This window comes from Trachypithecus francoisi, unplaced genomic scaffold (genome assembly GCF_009764315.1).
Source record: "Trachypithecus francoisi isolate TF-2019V2 unplaced genomic scaffold, Tfra_2.0 Lachesis_group4, whole genome shotgun sequence".
Lineage (NCBI taxonomy): Eukaryota > Metazoa > Chordata > Mammalia > Primates > Cercopithecidae > Trachypithecus > Trachypithecus francoisi.
The window spans coordinates 117,662,809-117,689,288 of NW_022681469.1; the positions used below are offsets into that span (position 1 = coordinate 117,662,809).

A 26,480-nucleotide genomic window follows, 5' to 3' on the forward strand; every position below is an offset into this window, starting at 1 on the left:
GCTCAGAAGCCGAAAAATCTGGCTGGGAAGGAGCAGCTAAACGTGGAAGACAGATAGATGTGCAGATGGAGGGAACGAGGTCCCTGAGATGATGGAAGGAATGGAATCTGGACTTTGGGGAAGGGGCTTCCCCGGGCCAGGGGAGGAGGGAGGGAAGAAGGATGGGTGCAGGCAGCAGGGGTGTGGAGATTTTGCAGCATGGTGATGGCAGCCTTCCATCAAGTATTTTCTTTTTTTGAGACGGAGTCTCACTCTATTGCCCAGGCTGGAGTGCAGTGGCGCAATCTCAGCTCACTGCAACCTCCACCTTCTGGGTTCAAGCAATTCGCCCACCTCAGCCTCTCAAGTAGCTGGGACTACAGGCACCCACCACCACGCCTGACTAATTTTTGTATTTTTAGTAGAGACGGGGTTTCGCCATGTCAGCCAGGCTGGTCTCGAACTCCTGACCTCAAGTGATCTGCCCACCTTGGCCTCCCAAAGTGCTGGGATTACAGGTGTGAGCCACCTCGCCTGGCGCATCTAGTACTTTCTTTTTCCAATAAACAGGAAACAGCATCATGACCAGGAGTCAGGAAATTAAGTCCTGCCGGGCCCACGCCCGTGACACCTGTTTTCCTCCCTTGGCCTCAGTCTTCCCAGCCTCACCATAAAAAGCTGGGACTGGTCCCCAATTTGTTTGATCCTCAAGAGCATCTCAGCATTTTTTTTTTTTTTCCGTCCAGGTGCAGTGGCTCATGCCTGTAATCCCAGCACTTTGGAAGGCTGAGCCAGGAGAATCCTTTGAACCCGGGGAGACGGACGTTGCAGTGAGCCAAGATCGCACCATTGCACTCCAGCATGGGCAACAAGAGCAAGACTCCATCTCAAAAATAAATAAATAAATAAACAAACAAATAAATAAATAAATAAGGCAAGCGTGCTGGTACACACCTGTGGTCTCAGCATGCTAAAAGTCTGAGGCGGGAGAATCGCTTAAGCCCAGGAGTTGGAGGCTTCAGTGAACTATGATCACCACTACGCTCCAGCCTGGGTGACAGAGCAAGATCCTGTCTCAATAAATAAATAAAATAAAAAATAAACAAACACATGCCCCGGGCAGGGATGGGGATGCACCACCAGGTTTAAGAACTGTCCTGCAGGGGCTCTAAGGGCCCCTCCAGCTCTGAGAGTTTGTGCCTCCATGGGAAAGACACAGGATCCCAGCATAGCCCTTTATTGCGGTTACAAACTACAAAATAAGCCACACATCATTTCCTGCCACCTATAACTACAAAAGCCCAAAAAGCACCAGAACTCAAGAAGAACTACACACTAGCTGGGCACGGTGCCTCACGCCTGTAATCCCAGCACTTTGGTGAGGCCAAGGCAGGCGGATCACCTGAGGTCAGGAGTTCGAGACCAGCCTGACAAGCATGGAGAAACCCCATCTCTACTAAGAATATAAAATTAGTTAGGCGTCATGGCGCATGCCTGTAATCCCAGCTACTTGGGAGGCTGAGGCAGGAGAAATCGATTGAACCCGGGAGGAGGAGGTTGCAGTGAGCCGTGATCGCACCATTGCACTCTAGCCTGGGCGACAAGAGCGAAACTCCACCTCAAAAAAAAAAAAAAAAAAAAAAAAGAACTACACAAGGCGGCAAAATTAGGCTGGGTGCAGTGGCTCAAGCCTATAATCGCAGCTCTTTGGGAGGTTGAGGCAGGCGGATCCCTTGAGGTCAGGAGTTCAAGGCCATCCTGCCCAACAGGGAGAAACCCAGTCTCTACTAAAATTACAAAATTAGCCTGGCGTGGTGGCGCATGCCTGTAATCCCAGGTACTCGGGAGGCTGAGGCACAAGAATTGATTGAACCTGGGAGGCAGAGGATGCAGGGAGCTGAGATTGTGCCATTGCACTCCAGCAGCCTGGGTGACAGAGAGAGACTCTATCTAAAAAAAAAAAAATAATAATAATAATAAAATAAGGCAAAATCAGCAGACTCCAAGTGAGGTTGTGAGGTCCTGCCTATATGGGAAACCCACTCCATACACTGTGGCTCCTGGGACCATTTTTAAACCCTTAGCTGAGACGTGGGTCAGGACATTATCATGGGGACATGGGGACTCCCAGGCTGGATCAGGGTTACCTCCAAAGATCAGGATGCTTGGCTGCCCTGCAAAGGGGTGGAGACCTATCCAGGCCTTTCTGAAACCTGAACCCTGGGGTAGGGGGTGCTGTGGGGGGAGGAGGGGCTGCCTGGCCCTGACAGTCCATGCCTCCCCCCACCATGTAGCTCCGCCTCCACCTGGGTGCCCTTTTTCTGGGGCCACTCCAGCTGGTGCCGGCCACCTCCACTCCCCTTTGCTTCTCGCTGTCCCTAAAGTCGGATGGGGACAGGCTGGGGCCACCAGCCAGCTCCATGGACAGGGACTTTGCCTCTGCTCACCTTCCAGCTGTGGAAAGAAAAGAAGAAACGCCTGTGTTGATTTCTATTTGGAAGATCCTTCCTCCTCCTAAACTTCCAGGGGCAGACAAAGTGATTCGATCCTGGATTGACTGTAGAAGAAGGGACAGAAAGAGCCTAGAACATTCCCCCAGGTATGAATCCTTTGCTTTTGCTGGGGTGTTTGTGCGTGTGCGTGTGTGTGTGTGTGTGTGTGAGAGAGAGAGAGAGAGAGAGAGAGAGAGAGAGAGAGAGAGAGAGAACCATTTCCCACTGGTCAAATGGTAAATTGTCCTTGTTAATCTCCCAAGCTCCTTCTTGCTGCTGTTTTCAATACCTTGATTCAGTCACTCAACAAACATTTCCTGAGTATCCACCCCGTGCCAGGGGCAACCACTGAACAAGATCTGGTGTCCGCTCTCAGGGGTCTGCAGTCTAGTTGGAGAAACAATAATGATAACAATAGCTACCATACCTAGAGTGGGCCAGACACTGAGCTAAGCCTTGTGAAAACATTGCTCATTGAAGCTGGCAAAAATGGTAAGGGGAAAATGGATCACAAACGCCGTTTTACAGATGAGAACAGTGAGGCTTTGCAAGGTGAAGGTCATACAGCTAGGAGATGGTGGAGCTGATGCTGCAATATGACCGCTGTGTTATGCCGCCGGCTGTACCGTAGAGAATGCAGGCAATAGATGGACTTGGGAAGGGATATGAAGGGATGGGAGGGCTTTCAAGAGCCCTAACCACCAAAGACAGGGAAGGATGAAGCCTCGTCTTGCCGGTGTTCCCCAGGGCGTGAAGCAGGAGCAGACTGGAGGGGCCCACCTTGGAGCTGGGAGGGTGAGGAGGCAGGCTTGCCTGGGATTTGAAATCCGTGGCGGTCAGGATTGGGGCTCCTTCTCCCTCATTCCTGGGCCAAGGTGGCAGGGGATAGAGGTGGGGAAGCTGAGGATTCCTGGCAGGGTCTCTGGGAGTTGCCTGTCCCCAGGGTGGGGGCTGATCTGGCCTGGGGGGCCAATATCCCAGCAGCCTGAGAAGTGGGTTGCATTGAGGCCAGGAGGCAGAAGGAGGCCCAGACAACTATGTGCGCCCCGCCCCCCAACAATAAGCAAAGACTGGACTATGACTTTCCCCCTCTTCACGGTTCTCAGCTCCCATCTCCCAGCTGTCCCCAGTCCAGGCAGAAGGAGGACAAAAGGTGATTATTCCATTGGGGGCTGTCCTGGGCCCCATGAATGGGGTGTTGAAATCCCCGTGTCTGCATCCAGATAGGCTTTCATCTTCTCCCCAACCAGACTGTGTACACCAGGGCAGAGGTAAAGCCAGAGAGAGGAGGGGGTTGGGGGACGGCAGGGAGCTCCTTCTGGACGAGCACCCATGTCCCCCAGTTCCCACTCTCAATGTAGCCCAAACAGAACCATCCTCACCACCACCATCCTCTCCACCACCGCCTCCTACAAAGTCCCCATCAGGGTGGCTGGGAGCCAAATGGATGCTCCTAGTTCCCCGACCCCCACACCAAGAGAAGCCCAGTCCTGCCAGTTCTCCTACGTACCTTTCGCATCTCTCCTTCCTCTCTGCCTCCCATGGCCTGGAGTCTGGACAACTGCATCAGTCTCTAAACCAGCCTCCCATCTCTCCCCAACCAACCAATCCACAGTCCACACAATGCATCAGGCCCCTGCTAAAAGTCTGCAAGAAAAGGAGACATGAGAGAGGCTTCTGGGACGCTGATTACACTGTGTGAATGCTCTTTGAGCTCTAAGCTCATGGTTTATGCACTTCTTTTTTTCCTTTTTAGTTAGAGACAGATTCAGGCTGGAGTGCAGTGGTGCGATCATGGCTCACTGCAGCCTTGAACTCCTGGGCTCAAGTGATCCTCCTGCCTTGGCCTCCCAAAGCACGCACCACCTGGCCCAGCTAATTGTTTTTAGTTTTGTAGAGATGGGGTCTCACTATGTTGCCTAGGCTAGTCTTGAAATCCTGGGTTCAAGAGATCCTCCCTCAATTAGCTGGGCGTGGTGATGCCCACCTGTAATCCCAGCTACTCAGGAGGCTGGGACAGGAGAATCGCTTGAACCTGGAAGGTGGAGGTTGCGGTGAGCCGAGATCATGCCACTGCACTCCAGCCTGGCAACAGGGTGAGACTGTCAAGAAAGAAGAAACAAAAGAAAGAAAGAAAGAAAAAGAAAGAAAGAAAAAGAAGAAAGAAAGAAGAAAGAAGAAAGAAGAAAGAAAGAAGAAAGAAAGAAGAAAGAAAGAAAGAAAAGAAAGAAAAAGAAAGAAAAGAAAGAAGGAAAGAAAAGAAAGAAAGAGAAAAGAAAGAGAAAAGAAAGAAAGAGATCCTCCTTCCTCAGCTTCCCAAAATGTACACAGGAGTGAGCCGCCATGCTTGGCCTAGAGTGAATTTAAATCAGGGCCAGGTGTGATGGCTCACACCTGTAATTCCAGCACTTTGGGAGACTGAGGCGGGTGTATCACTTGAGGTCAGGAGTTCCAGACCAGCCAGGTCAACATGAGGAAACCCCGTCTCTACTAAAAATACAAAAATTAGCTGAGTGTGGTGGCACATGCCTGTAATCCCAGTTACTTGGGAGGCTGAGGCAGGAGAATGGCTTGAACCCAGGAGGCGGAGGTTGCAGTGAGCTGAGATCAGGCCACTGCATTACAGCCTTGGCGACAGAGGGAGGCTCTGTCTCAATAAATAAATACATAAAAATACATAATTTAAAGCAGAAGAAATGAGCCAATAAAATGAGAAAAAATATTAAGGAAATCATAAGTACTATGACTCATACTACATAAAAAAAGTGAAGGAAGGTCTGAGAGAGTAAATGCTGTTTACAATGCTCGGCCCATTTTGGGTGGAAAGACTTTGAAGATTTTTTTTTTTTCTGATTTAGGATTGGGATATTAAAAACAAAAAAAAGTGCAAGACAGGAGGATCACTTGAGGCCAGGAGTTTGAGACCAGCCTGAGTAACAGCACGAGAGCCCATCTCTACTAAAAAGAAAAAAGAAAAATAATTAGCCGGGCGTGGTGGTGCAAGTCTGCAGTTCCAGCTACTCAGGAGGCTGAGGCGGGAGGATCCTTTGAGCCCAGGACAGGGAGGTTGCAGTGAGCCATGATCATGCCTCTGCACTGTAGCCTGGGTGACAGAGTGGGACTCTATCTCTAAAACATCAAAAAAAAATTCTTTAAAGTAAAAATAATTAATTAATTTGAAAGGGAAACTTTATATTGTTCCAATAAATGGAAAACCAGAGTCCTTTATAGAAGGCATTGTACAATTTAAAAAGAATTAATGAAAAGAAAACATGTGTATCTATATCCTCCCAAATTAAGTGGGTTGCTGTCCATGGCACCAACATATATTTCAAATGCACAGACCGGGCGCGGTGGCTCATGCCTGTAATCCCAGCACTTTGGGAGGCTGAGGCGGGCGGATCACCTGAGGTCAAGAGTTCAAGACCAGCCTGGCCAACATGGTGAAAACCCATCTCAACTAAAAATGAACCAGGTGTGGTGGCGGGTGCCTGTAATCCCAGCTACTCAGGAGGCTGAGGCAGGAGAATTGCTTGAACCCGGGAGGCGGAGGTTGCAGTAAACTGAGATCGTGCCATCACACTCCAGCCTGAAGAAAGGGAGGGAGGGAGGGAGGGAGGGAGGGAGGAAGGAAGGAAGGAAGGGAGGGAGGGAGGGAGGGAGGAAGGGAGGAAAGAAGGAAGGAAGGAAGGAAGGAAGGAAGGAAGGAAGGAAGGAAGGAAAAAATCAAATGTGCAGTTGTGGAGGATAACCTCTGAGCCCTTTGGCTGGTCATCGTTAGGGCCAAGCCAACTCTCCCAAACCCTTCTCCCACCATTTGCCCTCTTCACACATCTTCAGTTCCAGCCATGTCCGACTCCTCATGCATTTCCATCCAAGCAGCATCTTTCTCACCTCCCAGCTATTGCCTCTGCCGTTGTCTCCACTTAGAATGCCAAAGGCAAGTGGAAATGTCATTTTTCCCTGAAGCTGGCCCCTCCGGGAGGTAAACACTTGGGACTTTTTTCTTTTACTTGCAGCCTTGGCACAAGTGATCCTCCTACCTCAGCCTCCCCATTAGCTGGGACTACAGACATGCGTCACCATACCCGACTCATAAAAAAGAAATGTTCTAGGCCGGGCGCGGTGGCTCAAGCCTGTAATCCCAGCACTTTGGGAGGCCGAGACAGGTGGATCACGAGGTCAGGAGATCAAGACCATCCTGACGAACACGGTGAAACCACGTCTCTACTAAAAAATACAAAAAAAACTAGCCGGGCGAGGTGGCGGGCGCCTGTAGTCCCAGCTACTAGGGAGGCTGAGGCAGGAGAATGGCGTGAACCTGGGAGGCGGAGCTTGCAGTGAGCTGAGATCCGGCCACTGCACTCCAGCCCGGGTGACAGAGCGAGACTCCGTCTCAAAAAATAAAATAAAATAAAAAATAAATAAAAAAAGAAATGTTCTGGGCCGGGCGCAGCAGTGGCTCAGGCCTGTAATTTCAGCACTTCGGGAGGCCAAGATGGGCAGATCCCTTGAGGTCAGGAGTTCGAAACCAACCTGGCCAATATGGTGAAACTCCCTCTCTAGCAAAAAAAAGAAAGAAAGAAAACAATATATAAAATTAGCTGGGTGTGGTGTTGCACGCCTGTAATCCCAGCTACCTGGGAGGCTGAGGCAGGAGAAGCGCTTGAACCTGGGAGATGAAGGTTGCAGTGAGCCAAGATTGTGCCATTACACTCCAGCCTGGGCCACAGAGCAAGACTCTCTCTCAAAAAAAAAAAAAAAAAAATTCTAATTTTTGTATTTTTTAAATTTAATTTTTTTTTCTTTTTGAGGCAGAGTCTTGCTCTGTCACTAAGGCTGGAGTGCAGTGGCATGATCTCGGCTCACTGCAACTTCTACCTCCCAGGTTCAAGAGATTCTCCTGCCTCAGCTTCCCGAGTAGCTGGGATTACAGGTGTGCTTCACCACACCTGGCTAATTTTTGTATTTTTGGGATAGCCGGGGTTTCACCATGTTGGCCAGGCTAGTCTCAAACTCCTGACCTTAAGTGATCCGCCTCCGTCAGCCTCCCAAAGTGCTGGGATTACAGGCATGAGCCACCGCGGCTGGCCTAATTTTTGTATTTTTTGAAACAGACGAGTTTTCGCCATGTTAGCCAGGCTGGTCTTGATCTCCTGGGTTCAAGCGATCCACCCGCCTCAGCCTCCCAAAGTGCTGGGATTACAGGCATGAGCCACCAAGCCCGGCCTTATTTTTTTTTTTTTTGAGACAGAGTCTCGCTCTGTCGCCCGGGCTGGAATGCAGTGGCCAGATCTCAGCTCACGGCAAGCTCCGGCTCCCGGGTTTACGCCATTCTCCTGCCTCAGCCTCCAGAGTAGCTGGGACTACAGGCGCCCGCCACTTCGCCTGGCTAGTTTTTTGTATTTTTTAGTAGAGATGGGGTTTCACCGTGTTAGCCAGGATGGTCTTGATCTCCTGACCTCATGATCCACCCGTCTCGGCCTCCCAAAGTGCTGGGATTACAGGCTTGAGCCACCGCGCCCGGCCAGCCTGGCCTTATTTTTAAAAACTTTTTGCAGAGATGGGGTCTCACTATGTTGCCCAGGCTGGTCTCGAATTCCTGGGTTCAAGCAATCCTCCCACTTCGGCCTCCCAAAGTGCTGGGAGGCCCAGCAACATTTGAGATCTTTAATTTCAGATGTTCCAACTGTAACTTATCCCTGGCGCCTTGATGGGAGCATCTGAAACATCCTTCACCATCTGGATGCACAAGGAAGCAGAGATGCAAATTGGTCCCCAGCCGGATGACAAGGGCTGGGGGTGGAGGTGGGGAGATGGGAGTGCTGCCCCTCCCTTCCTCCCCCAAGCCCTGTCTTTCCTCCTCCTCCTGCCACTGGGTGAGTCCTCCCCTGCTAGCCCTTGCCACTTCCTCTTTCTGGCTCTTGGGTTGTCCCAGCTGTAATTTTATAGTAGGAGGGGGGTTGTGAATGAGCTCGTTCCTGCTGTTCTTTCCTACGCTGACATTTGCCCAGAGTTGACAAAAGAGCTAGGAGTCTGAGTTTGGGGAACGAAGGGCTCAGTATTGGAGGTGACAGGTAAACGCACCCGGGGAATGGGCAGTTAGGGGACACTAGGCACAGGGAAGGAGAGAAAGAGGGTGTGCTCACCAATGGCTTTTGGAAAGACAGCTGGTAAAAGAGATGAAATCAAATGACCTAGGGACTATCCAAACAGAAGAAGAAGGCCGGGCGTGGTGACTCACACCTGCAATCCCAGTGCTTTGGGAGGCCGAGGCAGGCAGATCACCTGAGGTCAGGAGTTTGAGACCAGCCTGGCCAACACGGTGAAACTTGAGTCTCTAGTAAAAATACAAAAATTAGCCGGGCGTAGCAGCGTGCACCTGTAATCCCAGCTACTCGGGAGGCTGAGGCAGGAGAATCACTTGAACCTGGGACGTTCGGTGAGTCAAGGTCACGCCACTGCACTCCAGCCTGGGTGATAGAACAAGACTCTGTCTCAAAAAGAAATAAAGATAAATAAATAAATAAGAAGAAGTGGAGTCAGCTAGACACGGTGGCTCACACCTGTAATCTCAGCACTTTGGGAGGTTGAGGCTGGCGGATCATGAGGTCAGGAGTTCAGGACCAGCTGGCCAACATAGTGAAACCCTGTCTCTGCTAAAAATACAAAAAATAGCTGGGCGTGGTGGTGGGCACCTGTAATCCCATCTACTCAGGAGGCTGAGGCAGGAGAATCATTTGAACCCGGGAGGCGGAGGATGCAGTGAGCCAAGATCGTGCCATTGCACTCCAGCCTGAGTGACAGGACGAGACTCTGTCTCAAAAAAAAAGAAAAGAAGAAGTGGAGTCTCAGTTTCTTCATCAGTAAAATGGGTACACAAGTGCAGGTTGCAGGGGGTGGTTATAAGGATTCTACAAGGTAATGTACGTGAAAGTGTCAGAACTGTCATACCCGGAGCACAAGTGAGGAATTTCTGGGCTTTCCATTTTGCCTGGTAGGCAAATTTCACCTTCCTGTTTCCTCTCCCACCTCCACTCTCAAACATCATGCTCAGAACTGCATGATGAAGAAGAGTGTGGCTGTCTGGGTAGTCTCTCAGCTCTACCCTTGATTTGCTATGTGGCCCTGAGTAAGTTGTCTAATCTCACTAACCCTGAAGTTGCCCTGTCTGTAGAATCCTGCCTGACTTATAAACTATCCTAATGATTAACTGAGTTCGCCTAAAGAAAGCAATGAGGGCCGGGCGCAGTGGCTCACGCCTGTAATCCCAGCACTTTGGGAGGCTGAGGCGGACGGATCACCTGAGGTCGGGAGTTCGAGATTAGCCTGACCAACATGGAGAAACCCCGTCTCCACTAAAAATGCAAAATTAGCCGGGCATGGTGGTGCATACCTATAATCCCAGCTACCTGGGAAGCTGAGGCAGGAGAATCGCTTGAACCCAGGAGGCAGAGGTTGCGGTGAGCTGAGATTGTGCCGTTGCGCTCCAGCCTGGGCAATAAGAGTGAAACTCCATCTCAAAAAAAAAAAGAAAAAAAGAAAGCAATGAAGACATACATGATAGCTAAAGCAGAAAGACTCAAGGCCAGCCAAGGTAGCTCACACCTGTAATTTTAGTACTTTGGGAGGCTGAGACAGGAGGATCACTTGAGGCCAGGAGTTTGAGACCAGCCTGGGCAACAAAGTGAGACCCTATTTCTACCTAAAAGCATAAAAATTAGATGGGTGTGGTGGTGCGCGGCTGCAGTCCCAATTACTTGGGAGGCTGAGCTGGGAAAATCAATTGAACCCAGGAGGCAGAGGTTGCAGTGAGGTGAGATCATGGCACTGCGCTCCAGCCTGAATGGAGTAAGACTCTGTCTAAAAAAAAAAAAAGGCCGGCCGTGGTGGCTCAAGCCTGTAATCCCAGCACTTTGGGAGGCCAAGATGGGCGGATCATGAGGTCAGGAGATCGAGACCATCCTGGCTAACACGGTGAAACCCCATCTCTACTAAAAAATGCAAAAAATTAGCCGGGCGTGGTGGCGGGCACCTGTAGTCCCAGCTACTCAGGAGGCTGAGGCAGGAGAATGGCGTGAACCCGAGAGGCGGAGCTTGCAGTGAACTGAGATCCGGCCACTGCACTCCAGCCTGGGTGACAGAGCGAGACTCTGTCCCCAAAAAAAAAAAAAAAAAAAAAAAAAAAAAAATTAGCTGGGTGAGGCGGCAGGAGCTTGTAGTCCCAGCTATTCTGGAGGCTGAGGCAGGAGGATGGATTGAACCCAGGTATTGGAGGCTGCAGTAAGCTATGATCATGCCACTGCACTCCAGGCTGGGTGACAGACCAAGACACTGTCTAAAAAAAAAAAAAAAAAAAAAAGAAGAAGAAGAAGAATGAAGTAGAAGGGCTCAGATAGGTAAATCTTTAGGGAGGGAAATATAATGAATCCCAAAGCCAATTTACACATTTAAGGTAGAGCTACTGAACATCTGCTGAGTACTAGGCTCTGAGCAGAGAGTCCTGGGGACACAGAGTTGAGACAAGCATAGCCACATTACTAGGGAGAAGGCCCCGAAAGAGGCCTAGGTATGTAGTGCCCAGGAATTCAGAGGAAACAGAGAGCACTTCTAGCTGAGGGCTCCAGGATGGCTTCCCAGAGGAAGGAACTCCAAGCTGGGACTTGAAGAAAGCTCTTGCCCAGGTGTGTTGACTCACACCTGTAATCCCAGCACTTTGGCAGGCCAAAGTGGGTGGATTACCTGAGGTCAGGAGCTCAAGACCAGTCTGGCCAACGTGGTGAAACTCCATCTCTACTAAAAATACAAAAATTAGCCGGACATGACTGAGGCAAGAGAATCTCTTGAACCCTGGAGGTGGAGGTTGCAGTGAGCCAAGATCGCACCACTACACTCCAGCCTGGGTGACAAAGCAAGATCCTGTCAAAAAAAAGAAAAAAAAAGAAAAAAGGCCGGGTGCAGTAGCTCATGCCTTAATCCCAGCACTTCGGGAGGCCAAGGTGGATTGATCACTTGAGGTCAGGAGTTCAAGACCAGCCTGACCAACATGTTGAAACCCCATCTCTACTAAAAATACAAAAATTAGCTGGACGTGGTGGTACACACCTGTAATCCCAGCTACTTGGGAGTCTGAGGCAGAAGAATTGCTTGAACCCCAGAGGTGGAGGTTGCAGTGAGCTGAGATTGCGCCACTGCACTCCAGCTTGGGCGACAAGAGACTGTCTCAAAAAAAAAAAAAAGAAAAGAAAAGAAAAAAGCAAGGCGAGGCTGGTCAGAATGGTTAGAAGATTCTAGAAGAAGGCGAGACTCCTGCAGGTAACAGGGGTCATTATGGGATTTAGCATTAGTTTGAGACGTGCAGATCTACAGATTTACACCTGCAGATCTCTCTGGGTTGGCCCGGGGACCACTAGGAGAGGGGTAAGGCAGGGAAACCAATCAGGACAGTCAGAGAAAGAGACGATGGGGCTTTGGCAAAGCAGGGGTACTGAAGTCCAAGAAGACGGGGGTGATGTTGAGGACTGTGGGGGTTGGGGAGTGTGTTCTTAGGACCAGGGAGCCATAGTGTGGGCAGGGCCAATGCTCTTCCTCACTCTGTTTCAGCCAGCGCCCTACAGCCCACTCCACTGACCTTTCCAGGTAGGTGCCCCGTCCTGCCCTTCCTCACCCTCACCTGTCCCTCAGGTGCTCCAGTCTCAGACAGGAAACCACGGGAAGTGATGACTAACCAGCCCCCCTTGACTCTAGATGCCCCCATCTCAGGGGAGCTGTAGTCTCCGCATTTTCCAGAAGGGATTGATCCCAAGGTTCCCATGGATTCACGGCAAAGTGGGTAACCTGGCTGGGTCCCGTAGCGCACATCTGTGATCCTAGCACTTTGGGAGGCCAAGGCAGGAAGATCACTTGAGCCCAGGAGTTTGAGACCAGCCTGGGCAACATAGTGAGACCCCGTCTCTACCAAAAAAGAAAAAAAAAAAGGACATCCTGGAGTGGGCATCCTGGAGGTTGCACTCAGTGACCCCCTGGTGCCAGCTCCACGTTCTTCACAGAACTGAGGCTGGTGGGGGGCCCCAGCCGCTGCCGGGGGCGCCTGGAGGTCATGCATGGTGGCTCCTGGGGCAGCGTCTGTGATGATGACTGGGACGTGGTGGATGCCAACGTAGTGTGTCGCCAGCTGGGCTGTGGCCTGGCGCTGCCTGTGCCACGGCCCCTCGCCTTTGGCCAAGGCCGAGGCCCCATCCTGCTGGACAACGTGGAGTGCCGCGGGCAGGAAGCTGCGCTGAGCGAGTGTGGCAGCCGTGGCTGGGGTGTCCACAATTGCTTTCACTACGAGGATGTGGCTGTCCTGTGTGATGGTGAGTGGAGCCCTGGGACCTGGGGGGACAGACAGACAGACTGTGGCAGGCAGCAGGGCTGTAGGCTAGATAAATGAAGGGACTTCCCATGGGTAAGGCTGTTCCATGCAGATCAGGCCAGAGGCTACAATGCCTGATGGCGGGGAAGAGTCCCAGCCTGGGTCCCAGGGATTCTTCTGGGTCATTGCCTGACTTTGGACCAAAAGGAAACCAGCACTACTGCTTCCATGTAAGGCTTTGATTGTGCCAGCAGAGCCCTCTCCCTTAAAAAAAATTTTTTTTTGGAGGTTTTGGAGATGGGGTCTCACTCTTTGACCCAGACCAGAGTGCAGTGTGCGATCATAGCTCACTGCAGCCTCAAACTCCTGGGCTCAAGGGATTCTCCCGCCTCACTAGCTGGGACTACAGGTGCAAGCCACCCCGCTGGTTCCCCTCTCCCAGTTTTAAAAGCAGACAATCAGCCAGGCATGGTGGCTCACGCCTGTAACCCCAGCACTTTGGGAGGCCAAGATGGCAAGATTGCTTGAGCCCAGGAGTTTGAGACCATCTTGCGAACATAGCAAGAGCTCATCTCTACGAAAAATCAGAAAAATTAGTGAGGCATGGGGGGTCCCCGCTACTTGGGAGGCAGAGGAGGGAGGATCGCTGGAGTCTAGTGGGTCAAGGCTGCAGTGAGCTGTGATTGTGACACTGCACTCCAGCCTGGGTGACAGAGCAAGACCCTGTCTCAAAAAACAAACAAAAAAACCGACTATTGGGGTAACACTGGCCATGAGCTCCATGTGGCATAGAGCCGCAGCGGAAACTGAGAGCAGTGCTTCTAGTTTTCAAGAAAATCAGGGGGTCTCATGAAAACACAGATTGAGGCCCCATCCCAGAGTTTCTGATTCTGCAGGTCTGGGTGGGGCCTGAGAATCTGCATCACTAACAGTTCCCAAGGGAGGTGAACTGCTTTAAGAACTGTGCTTTAGGGAGGCTGAGGCAGGAGAATGGCGTGAACCCGGGAGGCGGGGCTTGCAGTGAGCCAAGATCGCACCACTGCACTCCACTCCAGCCAGGGCAACAGAGCGAGACTCCATCTCAAAAAAAAAAAAAAAAAAAAAGAACTGTGCTGCAGGCTGGGCGCGGTGGCTTATGCCTGTAATTCCAGCACTTTGGGAGGCCAAGGCAGGCGGATCACCTGAGGTCAGGAGTTCAAGACCAGCCTGACCAACATGGTGAGACCCTGTCTCTCTACTAAAAATACAAAAGATTAGCTGGGTGTGGTGGCAGGCGCCTATAATCCCAGCTGCTCAGGAGGCTGAGGCAGGAGAATTGTTTTAACCAGGGAGGCGGAGGTTGCAGTGAGTTGAGATCACGCCATTGCACTGCAGCCTGAGCAACAGAGCAAGACTCCATCTCAAACAAACAAACAAAAAACCGTGCTTTAGAGGAGTCCAGGACTCTGGTGTGGCCCCTCTCCTCTCATACCCCAGGGTTCCTGGCTGTGACTCTGTGTGGCCAGAGAGGCTCTGGGGGCAAGCACCTTATGGGTCCATCCTCCTGCCCCTCAAACACCCTGTGGTGTGAGGATGGAGAACAGAAAGACCCCTTCATCTACCCCATGTCCTTTCCAGAATTCTTGCCAACGCAGCCCCCAACAAGGAAGATGTTAACCAGTAGAGCACCCCCTACGACACTGCCAAATGGAAAAAGTACGTAAGCATAATGTGGGCAACACCTGGGTTTTGGGAAAGGCGTCTCTCACACCCTATCCTAGGCAGTGGGAAGACAGGGATTACAAATTGAAGATTGAAAGTTAGAGAAAATGGCTGGCCGCGGTGGCTCATGCCTGTAATCCCAGCACTATGGGAGGCTGAGGCCAGCAGATCACTTGAGGTTGGGAGTTTGAGACCAGCCTGGCCAACATGGTGAAATCCTGTCTCTACTAAAAATACAAAAATTAGCCGGGCGTTGTGGTGGGTACCTGTAGTCCCAGCTCCTCGGGAGGTTGAGGGAGGAGACTCACTTGAATCCAGGAGGCAGAGGTTGCAGTGAGGCGATATTATTCCACTGCACTCCAGCCTAGGTGACAGAGCGAGACTCCGTCTCAAAAAAAAAGGAGAGAGAGAGAGAGAAAGAAAGAAAAGAAAGAAAGAAAGAAAGAAGAGAAAAGAAAACAAAAGAAAAGAAAGAAAGGAAAGAAGGGAAGGAAGGAAGGAAGGAAGGAAGGAAGGAAGGAAGGAAGGAAGGGAGAGAGAAAGACATTTAGAGAAAATGGCCAGGCACGGTGACTCATGCCTGCAATCTCAGCACTTTGGGAGGCAGAGGCAGGTAGATAACTTGAGGCCAGGAGTTCATGGCCCACATGGTGAAACGCTGTCTCTACAAAAAATACAAAAATTAGCCAGGCGTGGTGGCACGTGCCTATAGTCCCAGCTACTTGGGAGGCTGAGGCAGGAGAATCACTTGAACCCAGGAGGCAGAGGTTGCAGTAAGATCATACCACTGTACTCCAGCCTGGGGGACACAGTGAGACCAAAGAGAGAAAATGAGTGAGGGGTGAGACTGGAGCTTAATCTCACAGTAAAGTCAGATGAGCCCAAGAATGATGATCATGACTAGAACAAGAAAATGAAAAGTGCTCTAAAAGAGGGACGGTGAAAGAGGCAAGGAAGTCCAGAGGTGGAAGAGGGTCCTGTTCCTCAGGAGATCAGGGAGGGCTTCCTGGAGGAAGAGGTGTGGGCGCCATATCTTGAGGATGTCATTTGCAGTAGATGAGAAAGCAGCACGTCCCAGGCTGCCAGGAGACAGGGAGCAGGATAGAGGGGTTGGTTTTAGGCAGGGATGATACTGTGATCCCACAAGCCACCCCCAGTCTGGACCAAGGAGGCGGTACCCTGGGCAGCAGGGTGAGAAGATGCCCATGGGTTGTAGGTCCTGGGATACTGGGCTGCCTTTGTGGTTTGGACGGGAGCAGAGGCCAGTGGGACATGCGCCCTGCCCCCGCCCCGTCCCCAGGTGAGGGCAGCGTGCGCCTGGTAGGGGGTGCGAACCTGTGTCAGGGCCGAGTGGAGATCCTGCACGGTGGCCTGTGGGGCACCGTGTGTGACGACGACTGGGGGCTGCCGGATGCTGCTGTGGTCTGTCGTCAGCTGGGCTGCGGAGCGGCCATGGCCGCCACCACCAACGCCTTCTTCGGCTATGGCACGGGGCACATCCTGCTGGACAACGTGCATTGCGAAGGCGGCGAGCTCCGCCTGGCAGCCTGCCAGAGCCTGGGCTGGGGCGTGCACAACTGTGGCCACCACGAGGACGCGGGCGCGCTCTGCGCAGGTGCGGGCTCTAGGGGTTGTGGGCGGTGGGCGGAGGCGGGGCAGGTGGGCGGAGGCGGGGCAGGTGGGCGGAGGCGGGGCAGGTGGGCGGGGCCCTGCGCCAATGCTGGAGGAGGAGGCTTGAGTGGGCAGGTGGATGTAGAGAGTGCTTTAGCTGTCTTGATGCTCCCCGGAGCTCTCCAGGTAGCCTCCAAAACTACTTGTATCTCAGTACTGTACTGGAAGTGCCTCCGAATATCCCAGAACTCCTCGTGGTACACTCCACGGCTATGTAACAGTACTGCACTAACCCAGCCTGGCCAACATGGCGAAAAGTAGCCGAGCGTGGTGGTGCACGCCTGTAATACTAGCGACTCGGGAGGCTGAGGCAGGAGAATCGCTTGAACCCAGGAGGCAGAGGTTGCAGGGAGCCGAGCTGACGCCACTGCACTCCAGCCTGGGCGACAGAGACTCTGTCTCAAAAAACAAACAAACAAAACAAAACAAAAACTGCACTATTGCTTCACCAATACTCAAGAATTCTATAGCAATATCCCAAGGATGCCTCCAGAACGTTCCAGCAAGTACTGTTCCTGGACCACTTTAGAGTAACACTCTAGAATAACACTCAGAGTAACACCCTAGAATTGCCCGAGATAGTCCAGAATTCTCTAATGCTCACAGAATTACCTAGCACAACCCTCTCTCATTGTGATGCTCTAATAATAGTATTTTCTCCCCACCTGGGCCCTCTCCAATTTGGGAGGGTTTCTCAGCAAAGAGGAATAATAGGGCCAATCATGCTATTTCACAGATGGACTCTGCTCTGTAAGAGATAAAGTGGTTGACCACAACTCATAATTCATAGCAAACTAAGGGCAATCATTCCCAGTGTATAGGTGGGAAAGCCGAGGCACAGAGAGTCAGAACCTTGCCCGTGGTCACACAGTTGACGCAAGGCAGGCGAGCCCCCAAATTGAAGCTTAGTCCAGTAGGATTTTTGATTTCCCTCAGCAAAGGATTTAAGGGCCAGCTGGTGTTAGCAGCTTTCATTGACACGGCAGTGCACAGCAGCAGCAGAGACCCTGCTCCTTGCCGAGCAGGGCTACCCCATAGGCAGTGTGCCCAGTGTAGAAGCTCAGAGACGGGTCTGCAGTCGTAATTCTATTTACTTTCAAGTATATGCAAATTAGGGGACAGATTATGCAGATATTTTAATAACTAGAATGGTAATTTTTGGGTTGTCTGTGTTGCCATGGAAAGGTAACTCCAGGTGTTGCCACGGCAATGGTAAACTGACATGGCACACGGGTGGGCGTATCTCATTGAGAGGCACTCCCACCCCATCCCTGTTTCAGCTAGTCCTCAATTTGGTCCGGTATCTGAGCCCCACCTCCCGAGTCAAGTGAGCCCACACCCCGCCCCATTTCCCTCTCAGAGATTAGTTTTTTTTTTTTTTTTTTTTGAGACAGAGTCTCGCTCTGTTGCCCAGGTTGGAGTGCAGTGGCATGATCTTGGCTCACTGCAAGCTCCGCCTCCTGGGTTCATTCCATTCTCCTGCCTCAGCCTCCCGAGTAGCTGGGACTATAGGCACCCGCCACCATGCCCGTCTAATTTTTTATATTTGTAGTAGAGACAGGGTTTCACCGTGTTAGCCAGGATGGTCTCCATCTCCTGACCTCATGATCTGCCCACTTCGGCCTGCCAAAGTGCTGGGATTACAGGTGTGATCCACTGCGCCCGGCCTGAGATTAGTTGTCTTTTTGTTTTTTTTTTTATTTTAAGAGGGGCTGTAGAAGGGCAGAAGTCTGTCTCAGTGAGCCCTGACAGAGCCCCTGCTAACCCTGGGCATGGCCCTTGCCCTGCTAGCCTTGTTTTCTCTGTAAGAGGGGGATAATGGCCTGGGCACGGTGGCCCACGCCTGTAATCCCAGCACTTTGGGAGGCTGAGATGGGCGGATCGCCTGAGGTCAGGAGACCAGCCTGGCCAGCATGGTGAAACCCTGTCTCTACTAAAAAAATACAAAAGTTAGCCAGGCGTGGTGGCAGGCGCCTGTAATCCCAGCTATTTGGGAAGCTGAGGCAGGGGAATCGCTTGAACCTGGGAGGCAGAGGTTGCGGCGAGCCGAGATTGCAGCATTGCACTCCAGCCCGGGAAACAAGAGTGAAACTCCGTCTCAATAAAAAGAAAAGAGGAGGATAATGGGAACTCAGGACTGTGTATGGTCCTCCCTGATGGGCAAGGCCTTCTGTACTCCATGTCTGTTGGACACAGTGGGCTTCTGATGAGAACATGGGACATTGGAGAGAAATGAAAGCGTGTCTCTGAGAGCCCTGTATAAACTGAAGTGTACACCTCACAGCACAAGCGAATTACAACCACTATCAAAGTGGGGACAGGCCTCCTTAGACCCCTGCTGCGGCTGGGCTACCAGACCTGGAAGTAACATCTATTCTCTCCTCCAGGGAGACCCTCCTATCCTCCCCTGACAGCCCATGGCTGACCAGGGACCAGAATCTCAGCCTCTGACCCTGCTCCTTCTCTCCTGCCCTAGTCCTGGGTCCCCCAACGCTCACAGCACTGCCATCCTCGGCCACAAGAGAGGACTGGGCTTGGCACACAGATCCATCCGGTAAAGAGCTCAGCCCTCCAGGCGGGAATGTTAGGGGCATGGTGGGTGCGGCTGGGAACTGGGAAGAATGTTCTGGATCCACAGGCGGGGGCCCTGGCTAACAGGCCAGGGCTTTGGCCAGATGGTGCAGAGGTGGGTGAGAGAATTATGAGCAGAAGGAGCAAGGATGATGAAACTCAGAGCTCTGAAAACTTCAGCGGGGTGGGAGGAGGCAGTAAGAGATTTCTTCAAAGCACAGAAGTAAAATTTGGGATGTGGGTGGTGGCTCACTCCTGTAATCCCAGCACTTTGGGAAACAGGCGGGAGGATCGGTTGAAGTCAGCTGAAGACCATCCTGGGCAACGCAGCTAGACCCTGTCTCTAAATATATATATATTTAAATTGCCAGGGATAGTGGCTCACGCCTGTAATCCCAGCACTCTGGGAGGCTGAAGCAGGTGGATCACTTAAGGTTGGAGTTTGAGACCAGCCTGGCCAACATGGTGAAATCCCATCTCTACTACAAATACAAAAATTAAAAAGAAATAAATAAAAACACAAAAATTAGCCGGACACCTGTAATCCCAGATACTTGGAAGGCTGAGGCAGGAGAATCGCTTGAGCCTGGCAGGCAGAGGTTGCAGAGAGCCCAGACTGCACCACTGCACTGCAGTTGGGGCGACATAGTGAGACTCTGTATCAAAATAAACAAACAAACAAACAAACAAACAAATAAATAAATAAATAAAACTAGCTGGGCATCGTGGCTTGCGCCAGTCCTAGCACTTTGGAATACCGAGGCAGGAGGATCGCTTGAGGCCCGGAGTTCTAGGCTGCAGTGAACTATGATCGCATCACTGCACCCCAGCCTAGGCGACAGAGCAAGACCCCATCTCGAAGTTAATTTTTTTTTTTTTTTTTAAATGGGACGATGCTGAGATTGGGAATTGAGACACCGTACGAGGGGTTCGATTGAGATGAAGGTCGAATCAAGGTTAGCAGTGCAGTTGAAATTAGGATACAAACTATCCCTGGACCTGAAGTTAGGGTAATACATAGAATTAGCTTTCGGTTCATTCAACCAAGTTTCCCCGAGATCCCAACGCACGCCAGACAACGCGGTGACTCTGGGGTTGCAGATGAGTGGGGGTACGGGTGTGGTAGGGTTGGGGGGTCTTGGTAGGCGTCCCCGTGCCCTGCTGCAGGACAGAAGGCCTCCTCATTCCCTACGAACGCTCTAGATGCCCTGTCTCCGCAGCTACAGGAGTTGGCCCCCAGCCTTCCCGGGAGACTGCACTGCTCACCACCGCCGCCTGGGCCGCGGGGAAGAAAAGTAAGTGGCGGTGCCCGGGGTCTGCGGGGGGTGGGGGAGGGTATGGCTGGGGCTCTGCCCGGGAGCCGGCAGCCCCAGCCCAGCCCCTCTGGCCGCCGGCCTATGCACCCCGCAGGCGGGCGGCTGCGGTTGGTGGGCGGCCCGGGCCCGTGCCGCGGCCGCGTGGAGGTGCTGCACGCCGGGGGCTGGGGCACGGTGTGCGACGATGACTGGGACTTTGCGGACGCGCGCGTGGCCTGCCGTGAGGCGGGCTGCGGGCCCGCGCTGGGCGCCACGGGCCTGGGCCACTTCGGCTACGGCCGCGGCCCGGTGCTGCTGGACAACGTGGGCTGCGCCGGCACCGAGGCCCGCCTGAGTGACTGCTTCCACCTGGGCTGGGGCCAGCACAACTGCGGCCACCACGAGGACGCGGGCGCACTCTGCGCAGGTGAGGCCGCCGGCGGGGCCGCGCACTGCGGCGTGGGAGGGGCGGGGCGGGGCCGGGCCGGGCGCGGCCTGGGCGGGGCCACGCGTGAGGGCTCTCTGCGGTCGGCCGCCCGGGGAGCATGCGCACTCCGCAGAGGGGCGCCGCCCCGCCGTCCGTGCGCCCTGCGGCTGCGCGGCGGGGCGGGGCCGGAACGGAGAGCCTGCTGCAGTGGAAAATGGGGCGGGGCCTGGGGAGAGCCGCGTGGTGCAGCGGTGCTGGGCGGTGTCGGAAGGTCAGGGCTTAGGCCGATCCCTGTTGGAGAAAGGCATCAAGTCCGTAAAGGGCGGGGCCGTTTGCTCCCGGCTAAACCTAGGCCCAGCAAAACTCTATTAAGCAGAGAGTGGATCACCCTGACCAGAGCTAGCGTGTGACCTTTGGGCGGAATCAATGGAAAGGGGTGTTTGCAGTTTGGCAGAACATTGTGAAATTCATTGATTGTTGTGGGAATTGATGTCCTCGCCCTCATTTGGTGCCCCAGGGCTAGTAGGCCCTACTTCCCATAGTTTTGGCCACAAAAGGTTCTGCTTTGGGGCCAAGGTTTGGAGAGACACAACCCTTATTTCTTTTTTTTTTTCCTTTTGAGACAGAGTCTTGCTCTGTCACCCAGACTGGGGTGCAGTGGCACGATCATAGTTCACTGCAGCCTTAAACTCCTGGGGTCAGGCAATCCTGCCCCACTCAACCTCCAGAGTAGCTGGGACTACAAGGGGCATGCCACCGTGCCTGGGTAATTTTTGTATTTTTTATAGAGATGAGGTCTCGCTGTTTTGCCCAGGCTATTCTTGAACTCCTGGTCTCAAGCGATCCTCTCACCTTGACTTTTTTTTTTTTTCCGGAGACGGAGTCTCAGTCTGTCACCCAGGCTGAAGTGCAGTGGCTCACTGCAACCTCCACCTCCCAGGTTCAAGCGATTCTCCTGCCTCAGCCTCCCAAGTAGCTGGGATTGCCGGCGCATGCCACCATGTCCGGCTAATCTTTGTAGTTTTAATAGAGACAGGGTTTCATCATGTTGGCCAGGCTGATCTATGAACTCCTGACCTCAGGTGATCCACCTGCCTCAGCCTCCCAAAGTGCTGGGATTACAAGCGTGAGCCACCGTGCCCAGCCTTACCTTGACCTCTTAAAGTGCTGGGATTACAGGTGTGAGCCACTGCCCCCACCCAGTGACACAACCCCTATTTCTGATCAAGGGGAGCAGTTCTTCAGGAACATGTGAAGTCCTTTTTGTCCCTAGGACAGGCTTTCCTGGGGCCAGCAGGAGGGGGCCTGGCCCTAAGGAACATGCTCCCCATTGTGACAGCCACCTCTTTATCTCTGTCCTTCCTGAACCAGGCCCAGAGGAGCTGGGACTGCAAGTCCAGCAGGACGGTTCTGAGACCACGCGGGTGCCCACTCCTCGGCCCAGAGACGGTAGGTGCCCATAATCCCCTGAAAGTGGGTGGAGGCATGAGGGTCTGAAGGACATGGATTGGGGGAGGTCACAGCCTGGGTTATAAAGCTCAGCAGATTAACACCGGGACCTGGAAGTCTGGTCCTTTTGGTTGGTCTCAGGCCTCCTTTGTGGGAATATGGTATCCAGAAAGAAGGAGGTGAGCTTTAAACTAGAGAAATCTGGAGATTTCTAGAGGTGAGATCAGAATGAGGGGATAAGGATCCTGTCCTGAGCAGAGCAATGAAAAAATTCAGAATGTAGTTCTGGGAGCCCTGGGGGTTGGGGGAGACCATGGAGACCATCATGACCTCCAGGGGACACAATAGGATGTAATCACCAAACAACCGGCCTGGGGCTGGGGTACTGGGATTACGAGCAGAGCACCCAGCACACGTCGCGGATCACTCAAAAATGTTTGCACGCTTTCTCCCAGTCCTGAGACTCTGGGTCTGGACTAATGCTCATCTTATTTATTTATTTGTTATTTTATTTTTTTGAGATGAAGTCTTGCTCTTGTACCCAAGCAGGAGTGCAGTGGCACAACCCCCACCTCCCAGGTTCAAGTGATTCTCGTGCCTCAGCCTCCCCACTAGGTGGGATTATAGGCATGTGGCACCACATCCAGCTAATTTTGTTTGTGTGTATTTTTAGTAGAGACGGGGTTTCACCATGTTGGCCAGGCTGGTCTCTAACTCCTGACCTCAGGTGATCTTCTAGCCTTGGGCTCCCAAAGTGGTGTGATTACAGGCATGAGCTTTTGCACCTGGCCTCATCTTATTTATGTTTGAGACAGTCTTGCTCTGTCATCCAGGCTGGAATTCAGTGGCACAATCATGGCTACTGCAGCCTTGACCTCCTGGCCTCAAGCGATCGTCCTGCTTCAGCCTCCCAAGTACCTGGGACTACAAGGCACACACCACCACCACGCCCAGCTAATTTTTTTTTTTTGCTTTGTTTTGTTTTTAGAGACAGGGTCTTGCTATGTTGCCCAGGCTGCTGTCCGGCTCCTGGGCACAAGCAGTCCTCCCTCCTCAGCCTCCCAAAGTGCTGGGATTGCAGGCATGAACCACTGCACCCAGCGTCAATTTTTTTTTTTTTGAGACCAAGTCTCGCTCTGTTGCCCAGGCTGGAGTGCAGTGGCGTGATCTCAGCTCACTGCAAGCTCCGCCTCCCAGGTTCACGCCATTCTCCTGCCTCAGCCTCCCATGTCCACACCCAGCTACTTTTTTGTATTTTTAGTAGAGACGGGATTTCACCATGTTAGCCAGGATGGTCTTGATCTCCTGACCTTGTGATCCGCCCACCTCGACTTCCCAAAGTGCTGGGATTACAGGTGTGAGCCACTGTGCCCAGCCAGTGCCAATCTTACTTTAATTTAATGTGTCTGCCTTCATCTAGTGGCTCCTAAGACAGTGCTCAGAGTGTCTCAGACCTCTCTTTACTCCCAACCTGGCCTAGCTTGGGAGTGGCCCGGCATGGACCAGCCCCTTCCAACCCAGCCCTTGTCCCCCCACAGGGCATCTACGTCTGGTCAACGGAGCCCACCGATGTGAGGGGCGTGTAGAGCTCTACCTAGGGCAACGGTGGGGCACTGTCTGTGATGATGCTTGGGACCTGCGGGCAGCCGGTGTCCTGTGCCGCCAGCTGGGCTGTGGCCAGGCCCTCGCAGCCCCTGGTGAGGCTCACTTTGGCCCAGGCCGAGGCCCCATTCTCCTGGACAATGTCAAGTGCCGTGGGGAAGAGAGTGCCCTGCTGCTCTGCTCTCACATCCGCTGGGATGCCCACAACTGCGACCACAGTGAGGATGCCGGTGTCCTGTGCCAGCCTTCATGACGCAGCCCGCTCTACGTACCACCTCTTCTTCCAGGAGCTGTGATCTGCCCTCCCTCCTCCAGGAAGCCCTCCTCTTGTGATGACTACAGCTCACTTTGCCCCTTCTTCCCTTGCCTGGGAGAGAGCCTACCCAGACAGTGCAGTCCTGCGTGGGGGAGCCTGGCTGTACCCCCATCCACTTACTGCGTGACCTCAGCCTGTCATCGACTATTGTGAGCCCAGTTCAGTGAAAGCTCCCGTGGTTTTGCTCAGCCAAAACCAAAACGAGGGGAAGAGAAATGATTCCTAACTCTTCCCTTTGGTGGGGCTCTTTTTATAGCACCAGCCCCTGCCTTCCTTGCCCTAGATCCAGGAGGCTCAGGGGCTCTTTAAATGGGGTATCTCCTCTTCCCCCAATCCATCTTGGGATCCCCAAGACGAGGGAAGGCAGGAGGGGTCTACATCTCTTACCTTGGGCCCTCAGGGACTGCAGAGGAACCTGGGTCCCTGCCCTGCCCTGCTCCACGAGGGCCTGGACTCACTCAGATGGTGCTCAGCTGGACAAGGGGACTGGGGGAGGGGCCAAAGCAGGGACAGTGGCCCCTCCCTGCAGCTGGCAGCATCTCTGATTTATGCCGTCCCCACCACAGAGCCTCCACTTTGCAGGAGCAAAGAACCCTGGGGGCCTGTAGCCACCCGTTCATAGGTGCCAAGTCAATAAAGCGTTGTCCCCCGTCTCTTGTAACTGAAGTCACTGTCTGAGCACAAATGCATTCTCTGTGGCAGCAGGAGAGACTCTGGGCAGGACTCTCGGGAGGAAACAGGGTTTGGGATGAAGGACGGTTCAAGAGCATCATCCGAGAGCTCTCAGCAGGTCCATCGCATCCTGGAAATGCTGAGTCATGGTGTCAGGCCTCCATGGCCCCTAGGGAGTCCCTTAACCCAACTCCTCTCTCCTTTCACATGTATAGAAATCAACGTCCAGCAAAAGGAAGCAGCTTGCTCAAGGCCACATAGCAAGGCATTGGAGTCACTAGAGGAAAGAAGAATTTTTTTTTTTTTTTTAAAGACGGAATCTCGGCCGGGCGCGGTGGCTCAAGCCTGTAATCCCAGCACTTTGGGAGGCCGAGACGGGTGGATCACGAGGTCAGGAGATCGAGACCATCCTGGCTAACACGGTGAAACCCCGTCTCTACTAAAAATACAAAAACTAGCTGGGCGAGGTGGCGGGCGCCTGTAGTCCCAGCTACTCGGGAGGCTGAGGCAGGAGAATGGCGTAAACCCGGGAGGCGGAGCTTGCAGTGAGCTGAGATCCGGCCACTGCACTCCAGTCCGGGAGACAGAGCGAGACTCCGCCTCAAAAAAAAAAAAGACGGAATCTCACTCTGTTGCCCTGTTAAGTACAGTGGCACAAACTCGGCTGACTGAAACCTTCGCTTCCTGGTTTCAAGTGATTCTCCTGCCTCAGCCTCCTGAGTAGCTGGGACTATAGGGATGCGCTACCACACCCAGCTAATTTTTGTATTTTTCGTAGTGACTGGATTTCACCATGTTGGCCAGGCTGGTTTCAAACTCCTAACCTTAGGTGATCTGCCTGCCTTGGCCTCCCAAAGGTCTGGGATTACAGGTGTGAGCCGCTGAACCTGGATTTTTTCTTTTTTTAAGAGACTGAGTCTTATTCTGTCACCCAGGCTGGAGTGCAGTGGTCTTCATAACTCACTGCAACCTCCAACTCCTGGATGCAAGCAATCCTCCCACCTCAGGCTCCCAAGTAGCTAGGACCACAGGCGCATGCTACCATGCCCAGCTGTTTTAAGATTTTTCTTGTAGAGATGGGATGTTTGTTACCCAGGCTGGTCTCAAACTTCTGGCCTAAAGAGATCCTCCTGCCTTGGCCTTTCAAAGCGCTGCGATTAGAGGTGTGAGCCACTATGCCCAGCTGAGAAAAAATTCTTTTTCTTCGGTTTTGTTTTGTTTTTTTGAGACAGAGTTTTGCTCTTGTTGCCCAGGCTGGAATGCAATGGCACAGTCTCAACTCACTGCAAGCTCCGCCTCCCGGGTTCAAGCGATTCTTCTGCCTCAGTCTCCTGAGTAGCTGGGATTACAGGCATGTGCCACCATGCCCGGCTAATTTTGTATTTTTAGTAGAGACGAGGTTTCTCCATGATGGTCAAGCTGATTTCGAACTCGCGACCTCAGGTGATCTGCCCACCTTGGCCTCCCTAAGTGCTAGGATTACAGGTGTGAGCCACCGTACCCGGCCTTTTTTTTTTTTTTTTTTGAAGACAGGGTCTTACTTTGTTGTCTAGGCTGGACTACAGTTACATGATACCATGTTGGTTCACTGCAACCTCTGCCCAGGTTCAAGCAATCCTTCCACCTCAGCCTCCCAAGCAGCTGGGACTGCAGGTGCATGCCACCACACCCGGCTAATTTTTGCTTTTTTTTTTTGAGATGCAGTTTCACTCTTGTTGCCCAGGCTGGAGTGCAATGGCATGATCTCAGCTCACTGCAACCTCTGCCTTCCAGGTTCAGAGCAATTCTCCTGCCTCAACCTCCCAAGTAGCTGGGATTACAGGCGCCCACCACCATGCCTGGCTAATTTTTTGTATTTGTATTAGAGACGGGATTTCACCATGTTGGCCAGGCTGGTCTCAAACTCCTGACCTCAGGTGATCCACCTGCCTCAGCCTCCCAAAGTGCTAGG

The 26,480-nt window shown here is 52.7% G+C and overlaps 2 protein-coding genes across 2 annotated transcripts in view; one reads left to right on the plus strand and one right to left on the minus strand.

Annotated features, from left to right (window-relative positions):
* ZP3 (zona pellucida glycoprotein 3) overlaps positions 1 to 15,990 on the minus strand; it is a 43,948-nt gene extending 27,958 nt beyond the window's left edge. Inside the window, exon 1 of the mRNA XM_033192621.1 lies at positions 15,862 to 15,990. The gene's annotated coding sequence lies outside the window, so the exon portion shown is untranslated. The remainder of the gene's footprint in view (positions 1 to 15,861) is intronic.
* SSC4D (scavenger receptor cysteine rich family member with 4 domains) lies at positions 8,094 to 24,514 on the plus strand. Its single transcript, XM_033192623.1, has 10 exons — positions 8,094 to 8,350; positions 12,075 to 12,110; positions 12,521 to 12,826; positions 14,443 to 14,520; positions 15,827 to 16,141; positions 18,674 to 18,751; positions 19,989 to 20,063; positions 20,179 to 20,490; positions 21,862 to 21,939; positions 23,478 to 24,514. Exons 1-10 carry the CDS (start codon positions 8,185 to 8,187, stop codon positions 23,792 to 23,794), a joined length of 1,761 nt encoding a protein of 586 aa, XP_033048514.1. The 5' UTR covers positions 8,094 to 8,184; the 3' UTR covers positions 23,795 to 24,514.
* Positions 24,515 to 26,480: the final 1,966 nt, after the last annotated feature.